Here is a 13,107-nt window from a genome sequence, read left to right as displayed (position 1 = left end):
CTTCACAGTATTTTTTCTGCATTGTTCCTCAATTGCTAATTCACTTATAATTAAAACTGCTGTTGGCTGGGTCATGAAATATCAGGAGAGGAAATGTCCTGTATTACACATCTCTTTGCAAAACAGCACCATCCTTTATCTTCAGTTAGTTACATATATTAATGTAGCATAATTTTAGTAATTTGCAATTTATGATTTGTTTCAGCTACACAGGTCTTTGACCTATCTTGTCAAATATTTGAGAAATAAACTAACAAACTGCCTTGGAAAGCTTTCTACCGAAGCATTGTGATAGAGTATGCAAGTAAGCTTTCTATCTGCTCAATGTTTGTTAACTTCCCCACAAACACAACAGCGTAAGTGTACAAAATAGGGCACTTGGTGCTCTCTAAGCCCAAAGTAACTCTGCACAAAGAAGAGAATGCTGACCTTCTTACTGGCCCTACACCTGGGCTTGTTGCATTCAAGAGAAGACTGCTGCAACTGTGTGAGCTCCCTCCTGTAAAACACTCTTCTTCACTCTCACAGAACAGCTGCCAAAGTCAGACCCCACCTCTAACATCTCATGCCCTCTCCCTCTACCCACCCACCCCCCACACCCTCAAAATAATCAATCAGCAGTTGCAAAAAATTGCTATTAAATAAAAAATTCAGGAGAGTCACTGCAGTTGACAACCATTTAGAACAGGACTTGAATGAAAGGCAACGAGCACTGGCTGGAAAAAACAACACATTTGTCCCCAGTCACAGAATCCTAGATTCACCCAGGTTGGAAGAGACTGTTGGAAATCAGTTAGTCCAATGTCCCTGGTTAAAGCAGAGCCAGCTAGAGCAGGTTGTCCAGCACCATGCTGTCAGTTGGGTTTTCCATGTCTCTAAGAACAGATTCTATAACCTCTCTGGGAAACCCATTCCAGTGTTGGACCATCCCTCACAGTAAAATAGTGGGGGGTTTTGTGTTCAAACATTCATGTGTTTTAATTCATCAGTTGCATCTTGTCCTACCAGTGAGCACTAGAGAAGAGCCTGGCTCCCTCATCTTCATTCACTCCTATTACGTATCTATACAAATTGCTAAGAACCCCTCTGACCCTTCTCATCTCCATGCTGAACACTCCTAGCTCTCCTCGTATGAAAGATGCAAGTCCCTTAATCTTCTTTGTGGCCCTACACTGGACTCTCTCCATCAAACCTGTTTGTATCTTATATCGAGGATCCCAGAACTGGACACAGTACTCCAAATGTGATCTCACCAGTGCTGAATAGAGAAGAATTGCCTCCCTCAACCTGCTGACAATGCTCTTTGTGCCGCAGCCCAGGATACTATTGCCCCCGCCCCCCCGCAACTACAATGCATTGCTGGCTCATGGTCAGCTTGTCCACCATGACTGCAGGATCCTCCTGGACAAAGTTGCTTTCTAGCCCAGCAACTCCCAGCATTTCCTGGTGCATGGGGCTGTTAACTCCCAAGGCACAGAACTTGGTATTTCCCCTTCTTGAGGTTCATGAGATTTCGCTCTGTTCAATTCTTCAGCCTGTCAAGGTCCCTAAGAATGGCAGCACAACCATCTGGTGTATCAGCCACTACTCCCAGCTTCTGTAAACTTGCTGAGGGCATAGGCCATCTGATCATCAGGTCATTAATGAAGACATTGCACAGCACTAGCCCCAGTACTGTACCCTGTAGTACACCAGTCCAAGAGTCCCAGCACTTGGAAGAAACTGGAGATGGATAAAGCCAATGGGTTCATCTACTGCAGGTGCATGAACTGCAGTTGCTTTTGCCATGCAGTATTTGTATGCTAATGTGCACATATATAAAGATATGAAAGACCGCAAAACAGTAGTACAAGGTCTCCATATAGTCACTCCCCACAAAGTAGGTCTTGCTTCTAGAATGCAAATAAAACTTCCTGTCCATCTACACCAAAGAGGCCTTTGAGGTTACAGTTCTCCCCAAATACCAGCAATAAGCACATCAATGCACAGACACACACAGTCTTCAAAGCTGCGTAATTTTCAAAGTTAAAAATTATGCAGTCTTCCTGCTATGCAGAAAGTAAAGCAGGCCAGCTTTTGTTTTTAATTTTCTTGGGGCTCTTATTTCGTTCCTTCTGAAGTAGTCATGACATAGGACTACATCTGTACAGCTAAATCCAGTGTCAGGTAGAGCAAGTGATAGTCCAACATTGAACCTAGGGCAAATTGCACTGTTACACACATTCTTGCATAGCATACAGAATTGATTAAGTCATGACAACTGGAATTCATCCAGAGACCTTCTCTAGAGCTGAACTGAACAATCACATGAACTTCTTGCTACCCAATTCCTATTGCTTACAAATGACCACATCCATACCACTCTTCCTCATCAGTGTCTACTATAATCAGGTAATCAGGCATAACATTTTCTCATGATCTTTCATCATTTATAAAAGAGATTGAACTCATTTGGGACTGACTGTGGCAGAGGGAATTGCATTATTACATGGCACTTAATTCTAGTGAAGGACTTGCTTCCTCCTCCATAGGAGGAGGAAAGAAGCTACTAAGTTGCTTTCCAGCATACTTACGAGGCCACTTCCAAGAGCTAGGAGAGTTCTACCTCCAGGAGGTAACATGCAGTTGATGTTCACCTTCAAGGTGTACAAGCTCTACTGTTGCACTGTAGAGCATCATGTAGGACAAAGAGCTCAAGTCTTAGACTGTCAGCCTTATGAACACTTTCACAGATCTATATGGTATAAAAGGAATACCTCTCTACAGCCCTCCTTTACTCCTCCCAGCACAGCCTCGCTTCGTAATAGATCCACAGCAGAGAAAAATTATCAAGTGGCTCACCACTGCAGCTTGCCTCCTCCTGAATATCACACTACTTCCCATACTTCTACATTTTCTGTGAGCGCTATAGGCATGAAAGGAAAGTTAACATACTAGATAAATTTTCACAGGTTTTGTCTCCATTTTGTTACCAGAAGTAGTCCCAGAATTTCTTACCTGCAACAAATGACCGCTTTACAGGATAGTGCTAAGTCCAGAAAGCTCTGCCTGACTTCAAAGGAAAGGGCATACTTCAGTGTGTGGCCATCAATAATCAGAGCAATATCATTCTCCTTGCCCAGCGAGTCCCCCAAGTTGGTACAATGTTGAGTCAGAGAGGCTCTTGTTGCCTGAAAAATAAACAGAAAAAAATAATGTTTCTTCCTAATATAAGAGAAGCACATCCAAACTACAGCAAGACATCACTGGACTATGCAACAGAGCACAGCATACACACACCAAAACGAGCACTGACATCAGTTAGTGTTTTAACAGGACCTCATACAGACATATTAATCAGGGTCACAAATCAGCAAAAGCTGCATCCACTTGCCTAGGAACACATGCCTTGTTTCAGTGCAGACTCTGGCATCTCCACTACACACTCCTTGCATGACACGTGCCCCCAGTTGTGATACATCCTTTTCAACTGTAGGGCAAGTATAACGTAATGCCTTTCATGGCTTTTGACACCATTCAAAGTGTTACTATTTATTCAAACAGTACTCCCTACACTAAAAATATTTTCACTGACAGCTGCTACTGGGGAAAAAAAAAATGCATTCACTGTCACCCCAAATATTTCAACCTTCCTACTGCAGTGAAACTCACACTTAAAGCATTCTGTCCCATTCCCATGTAGGTTAGTTTAACCATCAGTTCCAGCTAAGTTAACCACTGCTAAATGGTTCAAGAAGTTGCTCGTGTTCTGAAGCGCACACATGCTTTTTGACAGACTTTTTGACTTCTTGACACACAGGACATAGGATGGCAGAATATGAGAAGCAAAGACTTCAGAAGCAGTCAAACACTGCTTTTAGGTGACAAATGATCCCTAACTGCTGGACTCTAATTTTTCAGTTTCTCTCTTTGTTCAAAAAAGTATCAGTGGCATATACAAAAATAACTGTTTTCTGTTTTAGCAAATCCTCACCCAGTTTATCATGTTCTCTCTACTCTTAAACCAATCAAAAAAAAAGAGAAAATGTACTCCTGCTTATCTTAACTGTGCAGCTTTGAATAATTGTGCTAAACCAAGTGTCACACATGCTTCTGCTTATTGATATTTAAAGGTACTAATTTTGTGATCTGTCTGTGCTGGTCTAAGCAAAAATATATATTTTTTTTAATATGAAAAGAAAACACCACTAGAACAGAGTTACAACTGTCAGATTAAAATGTGATATTTATGCCTCACTGCAACCCATTCATCACTTTATAGAACCAGATTTCTTCAGAGAATCGCAAAGCCAAACACTGTTGCCAAGTGCTGCATTTCCTATTTGCACCTCCAGTTTAACAGACAGATGTTAAAAAAGGTACCTAAACCAATTACTCTGGACTATACACCTGCTGGCCCAGATTACCTCAGTGAAGGCCAGCAGTGATATGGAGTCTGGATTTCTCTATGTTCAGCTGAGAGCCAGAGTTGAGGTTTAGCACATAGTTGATCAAACCACCAAAGATGTATATAAAGCTGCATACATGAACCCCCTTACAAAAATGGCAAAACAAGTATTTAAAGTGGCATCTCTTTCACATCAAAGATATCTGAGACAAAAAGTTCCAGTTCCATATTGCCCTACTAAAGTAGTGGGAAAAAAGTTTACATTCCTAAAACACTTCCTTCGGTGATCTCTCCAGCATCTACTCACGAAGGGAAGAGATGTGAGAAAACAACACGAAGAGCTTCCTAGTACCATGGCTTCTTTATTTCTTGATTTAAGCTTTCACAAATTGTTCCTGTGCACTCTAAAGAACAGAAATGTCATACCAAGGTGGGTTTTTTTTTCTGTAAATGAAGTAATGGGAAACTCCTGACCTGGGGGCTTGCAGGGCTGTTTCTCACATTTTTCCCCTCGCTCCTCACCATCTGTGCAGTGATTTGTCCTTTCTTAACCACACCTTCCCAGAGGTGCCACCATCTTGGCTGAGGGGCTCAGCTGTGCCCTGCAGAGCTGGCTGTGTCCAGCACAGCGCAGTGCTGGCCTCTCCTCACCAAGGCCCCTGCAGCCCCCAACACTTTGCCACAGGCACCCAGAACACCCAACCAGATGGGCAGTACTACAGTGCTCAGAAAAGCAGAGTTAAATCAGTTCAGCATGTCAAACTGCTGGAGACTGAGTGCTACTCTGCACCCTCCAGGACGAAGAACCATAGGTGGTGCTTCTGGCTTCAGGTAGAAAACCTTTCCCACTCCCTTTTTTTTTTCCTCCTTACTACACTTCAGGAAGACCACATTAACTGAAGTTATCTCACACTCACAATAAAATTACGGCTGCTCAGATGTTATACATGTTGGTGCTTCTCAGCTTCACAACAGCCACAGTCCCATGAGCCACCATCACTGCTCTGGCATCTCCGACTGCATCCATCAGAAGAGCCGGTTTCTGCATACCATAACACTGTCCTCCATCTCACTTCTCCTCCTTCTCCCCATTTTGGCAAAGTTTTAACAAGGTTGTAATAGTAATATTCACCCTGACTAGAGCTATCCTGACCATAACCATCAGCAACCTCAACCAGTCCAAACTTACTTCCGTCACAGTAACAGTAATATAATCCCAAATACTCTGGACTTTGACCATTCCAATAATGTTTTACTGAAATAATCAGCAATGACATGTTCCCTTTCTGTTGGTTTACTTTTTTTAATAAAGATTTCTACTACAGCATTACAGCAGTGACTTCTAAATGCCCATGTTCATAAGATCATGGTAAAGGATGTTTTTCCTTTATCTTTTTATTTTCAGCTCAAACAAGAATCACCTTGTTTCAGAAAAATTAATTAATTTCCCAAATTAAATAATTATTTAATTTGAAAACTGTTTTCCATGGATAATACTGAGTGAACTTGATCTGACCTCTGTCAAGACAGACAGCCACCACAGCACACCAAGCAGCAAGATTGAGTGTACTGTGGTGGTTAGAGGCTATGGGTTTTTGCTTGCCTTGAATCATGTTTCTCATACAAAACTCGATAAATATGATGAAGTCTGACATGTATTGCAAAACTGCTGAACATGGCAGCACTTGCAGACATCTGCTGTTATGAAGCTTGCCTAGATTGGTTTTACACTAAAAGTTAGTAAAATAAAAGACAAAAATAGCCACACTCAAACTAGACCATGTCTGTGGCCAAAAGCAATCAGCCAGAAATGAGTGCAAGAATATAGTAAGCACATACCAGCACTCCCTGAAGAGCCTCTGGGCCCCCACAGCTGGCAGCTCAGGGACCTCCTGATCCAGGCACAGGGTCTGTTATGAGAGTGCCCTTGATGCCCAATTACCATCAAGAGCAATGGGAAGGGGATCAAAAAGCTAGCAAGAGCAGAGGTCACACCTTCTCTAGAGCAAAGCAGGATGCAGAACAAGATGTAGGCAAGGAGGAAACTCCAAGAAACACTGGAGATCAAATGAATTTTGGGTGGTGAAGTTGAGGACATGACAACAGTAAAAAGAGCATTGCTGAGCAGATGAGGATCAGGTAGCCAGAATGACTGAACCTTCCTGGGCCAAACAGGTGGGAGGAGAATCAGGCCACTTTCACACAAAGGGGGGAAAAAAAGGGGAGAGGAAGTTCCTTAACAATTTATTTTCCTCTCGCCCCACTCATTGGTATGGTAGTCAAAAACTCACCCTGATTTACTAAGAAACTAGCTCCAAACTGGAGGTAAATTTGCAGATTGAGTATGACAGAGCACACAATTCAGCCGTTTCAGACACAGATTACATTTTTCACCTTCTTCATTACAAGAATGACCTGCTTTACTGTTAAGCTGTGAGGTATTAGATTTATGACTTCATGGCACACTTTATTTACACAGTACCTGAAAATTTAACACAAAGTCAAAGGCTATACTTAAACCACTACAGACTCGTGTCAGGACATGGGCATGTCTTGGGAAAAGAAAGCTTTTATCTAGTTCAACTACGCAGTGACAGCATTCACAGAAATCCCGAGGATGCTGTAAGAGACACAGTTTGGGTAATGTCATCAATAACAGAATTCTAACCCAAGAACCCTTACCTCTGGGATCTTGGAATAAGTGCCAGTTCTTTTTCTTTACTCATTTGTCTCAGTCTTTCTCAAACTTTTTTCTGGCTGTCAAATACAGAATTACTCCCCATCCTTCTCCTGAATCCACCCACAGGATTAAAAACTTCTCTGACTATTTGAAACCAACAGAGACAGTGCCTGCCCTTATTCTGTCTAGCCCTTCTGGCACTTGAGAGGCAAAACCCCTCATTTTCCTACTGCTTCTTCACCTGACCTAGAGGAAGGTGAAGGGCCAGGGCCCAACCACCCCGTTCTGCAGATACAGAGGAGAAGCCAAGGGCAAGTTCAGAAGGGTTATTCCATATCTGTCATCTGTTGCCCTGAAGAAGCAGTCACATGGCAACAGAAAGATTTATAAAAGGTGATCTTTATCATCAAATGGGATTCTAGCTTCTCCATAGCTTATTATCATGGCTATGGATAAGGCTCATTCACTCACACCCTGGTCACTGATCTTACTCACCTTGCAAGTTGTCACAGAATTAGTAACAGGGTTAATAATACCCCAAAGAGCTATAAATCAGGGATTACAAGTCAAATAGCTTATTTAAACAGCATTTTGTAACACACTCAATATATTCTTCCACATGCATAGCTAACATACAACCTAATAGTTTATACAATAAAAAAAGCACTAATTATTATTTCTGTTTCTTCTACTAAGAAATGCTATGTTTTAAAAAAGAAAACAAACTTGCTCCTGTAGGCCAGTGTAATTAAGCAAAAGAAACGGGCCCTAAATCTCACGGAGTATATAAGAAAGACTTCCTAAATAAGCAGATAAACAAACATTTGGAAACCATGGGCAACTATATCCTTCTGTGGGCAACTCATTACTGACAACTAGAGTAGAAATCTCCACTTTGATACCTAGCTTTTACTTTGTATTTCATGTCAATGGATAAGTTTGAGTCACATCAAGCAAGAATAAATGAATCCCTTGCTAAAACAACCACAATGGAGCAGAAATCAATAGTAGTCATAAGAAATATCTGGATAAATGACCTGTGGAATACACCTGCCATTTTTACCGGAGTACCCATCAAGAGTAAATGGAAAGTTGTCAGGAGTTCTGATAAAAACAGAATATTACAGAGGCGAACATTACAAGCACTTTACTTATCCATAATAAACTAAAGTTTTCCCTCCCTCAAGATTTCCTTTAGACACACAGAGCATCCAGTTTCTCTGGGGAAACCTTCCAATCAGACCTCATCATACTGGCATATAAGATAAATTTCCACCAAATATGAAAAAGACAGACACAGTTTTACTTAAAGGTCAGAAGGTGCTTCAACTGAGAAGTCCATCAGTTTAATAGCCCTGATTTGGTGCGGTATTCAAATAAACATGGACACTTTGTTACCCAGCAGGAGACGTGCACATGCTTAAGCTGTCTGTTGAATGAGAGCCACATTATCAGTTTAATTAGAGCTTCACAAAGGCTTAAGGATCCATTCATACAAGACCACCAAGAAAATCAAAGCCTCATAGCACAAACATTAAAACATCAGTTAGACTGCAAAAAGTCAACTGCAGACCTCAAACTGAGGAAGCTAAAGAAATTAAGTTTTCATTTATTCTTATTCTACTTTTTCACATTTGACATGGAGAAGTTAAAATTGTTGATATTTTTAGATTCAAGTCACACAAGTGCATTTAAGGGTGAGTGTTATGGTGTTTATGCCCGAGTTAAATTCGAGACAGTAATATATTCCATAATAATAAACCTACCCCACCTGCTTTTCCTGTTTGTTTTCCCATTGCCATTTTAACAAGCCACAACTACAAATACAGACCTTGAGCATTTACTTGCATTACTATCTTAAAACAAACTTTCATATTTTATTGTTCTGTATGTGCATAGATTCCATCCAAAACAGGGAGTAACATTATTATTACACTATTATAAATATCCATAGCAGAGTATAATTTCTTGACAGGCAGAAAAAAAACCCATCCTGAAGCAGACTTGTGTGGTCTCTTCTCTGGACTGCACACTTGGAATCTTTAACAAACCTTTTAATGGTATGTTTGTATATTCTCACTTTCTAAAGCCTCAGAAAAACTCTGCTATGCCCAACTCCGTATTTAAATAACAAAACTGACAAACAAATTCTGTGATTTCCCAGGCTATTATTTTGTAGTTTAACAGAACAAATACTAATAATTTTCACGTGATGCTTAGAGTGAATCTGGAAGTAATGCAGTCAGAGTTAAGTTAGATCTCTGCTGACTTCACTGAAAACAAAAGTTGACTTCTTGTACTGTAATGAAAACATTAGAAGCATTACTACATATGCTACGTGACAAAACCTTAATGGGTTTTTTGTGTGCTTTTGGGTGTTTGGGTGGTTTTTTTTGTCATTGTTTAACAGCAGCACAACATAAAGCCCATTCCATCCCACAAGAGCTTGGGAAGTTTGCATGCTACAGCAAGAAATGTTAGTGTGTGCGAGGCAATTTGGTATCCAACATAGAACAACAGTATCAGATATTTGCCAAGGAAAAGTCTGTAGGACTTGCAAAGACTTTGGATGCAAAAAACTTGAGCAGGATAACAGCCATTTGCTAAATTTATCTTAAACAAGCTGATACCCAGAGAAGAACTGGACAATTACCTTAAGAAGATCAGCTCCAAATCTCTTCTCTCGCCTCCCCCGCTTTTCCCTGGAAAGGCTCACAAAGTGACTGAGATGATAGCAGAAGACAGAAATGAAGCCTTATTTGTGCACCAGCTACACTCATGTTCCATTCTAAGCATAGAGTGATACATGGCCCACAAGGCAAAGGGTCTTGGGAAGGAAACTAAATGGCAAGTAGCATCACGTAGACAGAAAGGCCTCTTTAGGTGAAGAGAGCTACTCACCCCTGGATCTGTGACCTCTGAGACACACACTCACTAAGCTTAAATCAGCCTTAGATCTGTGACCTCTGAGACACACACACTCACTAAGCTTAAATCAGCCTTACATCCTGGCCTTCTTGGGCATCTACATTTCACGCACCCTTCTTGCATGGCCTTTCCTCCATCTCAGAAGAGCTACTGATCCTCACAGAACAAAGTCCTGCAGTAAGAGATATTAAACTAACACAGTGGCTTAACTCAACTAACTCGACTATATATACTACTTGTTGCTATATTTATCGTAAGTCTAGGAAGTACTGCTAGCTAGAGCAGTTTAAAGATTTTTTTTCCAAGTTAACTTCTTCTATCTTCCTATAATTCATTTCCAAATCACTGAGTCTGGAAGACAATATAAACTACAATACAATATAAATACAATATAAACTACTAATCTGCTAACTCATTGTTCTGGAGTACACTGAAGTGCTCTACTTATTTTACCAATCCAGTAATTTCCTTTTTATGACTTCTGTTGTTTCCTTCCTACTCACAGATAATGTCAATAATGACACATAACGATTCTTTTACTGCTCTGAAAAAAGTGGTTTCAAGTCAAAACACCAGCCATGCCCCCTGCCCCCCCGCCCAGTGTTAAATGAAAAGATGTTCCAAGGAGGACTTACAAAAAGCAAGGACTTCATTGTATAACCTCATTCAAGGTAACACTTGCCAACCCTACTTCATGGAAAATTTTCCACTGTATCTTAATTGCAACTTAGCAAACATGTGGGAAAGCTTCTAAGTCTTTCACTTCAAACTGTCTCGTCACTGTACCTGAGGGATCTGTAAGGACATCTGGCAGAAGCAAATTTACAGGAGAATGGGGATAGTGAACATAAAGGCAAGACAAACTGATGTTTAAACCAAAGCTGGTGAAACATGATACAAGTATTTAGAGCAACACCTGTTGGGCAGAAAAGTCACTGGAAGTGTTTTCTACAATAAATAGCATATGTACAAGCGCTAACCTTGAAACCTCTCTTGAAGAATACCACTATTTCCAGAACTCACTTTTGCCAGTCTTTCAAGTTTTGCACTGAACTTGACTAGGACAAACGACCTCAACTTTTGAAAGCAGACAGGCAACTTCTAAAGATCTAGTTAAAAGCAAGAGTACAAAGTACATTGCCACAAAGCCTCGTAAAGACTACTTGTGCATAGAACAAGGTCAACTGCAGGATTTGTTGGTCAGGTTCCTCTGCTCCCCCTCTTTTGTGACTTCCTACAACTGATCAGCCTTCAAACAGCTGATTCTTTCCCTGCTTCTGTGTACTTTTAGAGCTAAATTGCAGAAACAAATACAAATTAAAACGTAGTAGTGTGTGCTAGGTGCACTGTGTCACCTGCTTATGAAAAACTTAGACCAAAGCCATAGTTTACAGCCAATTAAATGGAAACTCAAAGCATCAGTAGAACTGGAATGACTGAGGTATTAGTAAGAGGATATGTATGGCCTAATACAATCAACTCTACAGTAACATGGACCTCCATGTTCTACTCACAAAAATTCTCAGACAAGCTTTTGCATACTTTCTCAACGAGGATGTTCTTAAGAACATCCACAAAACTACCCTGGTTTTCTTCTGCCTATAAAACTCTCACAGTGCCAAAAAAAGGAATTCAAACTTGACAGCAGTATGGGCATTAGTCTGATGACCTAGCTACACCATGCAATAGAGATACAGTATGTGTTGCACGGAGTAGGCTATATTCCTGTGCCATACTTTCTTGCCTTTTTCACCACACAACACTTAACTCTTTCAGCTTATCACCCACCCACTCATTGTCTGCTCCCCATCTTGTGTTCATGTGGTTGAACACCCCTGTGCAATAATACAAACTTATATCTTTCCTTTTTTTCTATAGTTTCTTTTATAAGAGGCCAGGATAAAGGACTAGAAAAGCAGGAATGTGTGATCAGGTGCTCATACAAGCTCTGAGAGTCAGGAGGGACTTAGTGTCTCAAGATGAACATCTCTGAAGCAACAGCACTAATATTGGGACCTACAAGCTATGGTATTATAGCAGAAGAGCCAAGAAGAGAAATAAGACTAAGGTGACTCCTAGAAAATAAACTTATGTACCAAAATATCTCAGTAATATGCAAAGAGACAAACTAGGCAGCTCCATATGAAAACCTACCACCTGTAAGGTTCTTGTAAAGCCAAAAGTAGAAATATTAGCAGTGATATTCTTTTGTTTACTAACTCAGTGAAAACAGCACTACGCAGAGATGCCTCTGAAAACAACAGATTTCTAAAACCAGTTTTTAGGAGTCCATCCATTCCTTAGCTTCAGAGGAAGAACAGAATATATGGACACTCTCCAGTTCCAAAGCCAAGACAACCTTTGAAAACTGAGGAGTCTAAATGAATACTTAGCTACTTTGCATTTCAAAAGAAACACTACAAGTATCTCACAGTTTAGGAAACCTTGAATACTCTAAGTATGTGATTCACATCAAATTCAACCTGTAGGCAGAAAACCATCCAGCAAATGGATCATGGGAGAAAAATCAGATCTCAGCTGACTACCTTCAATTTACTCCTTTTTAACAAAAAAATCAGGCTCATCAATAGCTGTTGCTCAGTATTGCTGCAGTGCTCAGCCTGTGTCACACGCTGATCTGAAGAGAGACATAAGAGCACACACTATGTGAGCACTGCAATGACATTTCACACTGAAACACTAACTCAATCTTTTAAGCCCATATTACTTGACTTCACCACTTTGAAGCAATTCTCCAAAGAAAGATTGAAACATATAATGAAGTGTCCCATACTCCCTCTAATGTAAAACAAGCATGACTGACAAAACTTCAACCTGAACTAGTTACAAAACATTTGATCCCCGATTCCTCTAACAGAAGCATCAAAATAGTTTAATACTCTCAGAGTCTGGTGAGGAGCATGTATGTACAATAGCTGGGAAATAGTCTATTCTAAACTGTTTCTGCAGATACCATACAGAATACCTAGAGTTTCAAAGTCATTCCCAAAAAGATTCCTCACAAAGCCCCTGAAAGCTTCAATTTAACTCTGAGTGGTATGAGTGGATAATTTTTCAAAAAAAAATATTATGGTCACCATCTGCCTTCCCA

General features: G+C 40.5%; 1 protein-coding gene across 3 annotated transcripts in view; it reads right to left on the bottom strand.

Moving 5' to 3' along the window:
• The window catches only part of ATP8A2 (ATPase phospholipid transporting 8A2), a 353,217-nt gene that overhangs the window by 204,355 nt on the left and 135,755 nt on the right, over positions 1-13,107 (bottom strand). For all 3 annotated transcript variants that reach the window (XR_012622101.1, XM_074815984.1, XM_074815985.1), the window contains one exon: positions 2,998-3,170. Coding sequence is in view for 2 of the 3 variants with exons in the window: in XM_074815984.1 (XP_074672085.1) it covers positions 2,998-3,170 (173 nt within the window). In the remaining variant the exon portion in view is untranslated. The remainder of the gene's footprint in view (positions 1-2,997; positions 3,171-13,107) is intronic.

The sequence above is a fragment of the Strix aluco genome, chromosome 2 (assembly GCF_031877795.1).
Source record: "Strix aluco isolate bStrAlu1 chromosome 2, bStrAlu1.hap1, whole genome shotgun sequence".
Classification (NCBI taxonomy): Eukaryota; Metazoa; Chordata; class Aves; order Strigiformes; family Strigidae; genus Strix; species Strix aluco.
This window is presented reverse-complemented; position numbering and strand designations above follow the sequence as displayed.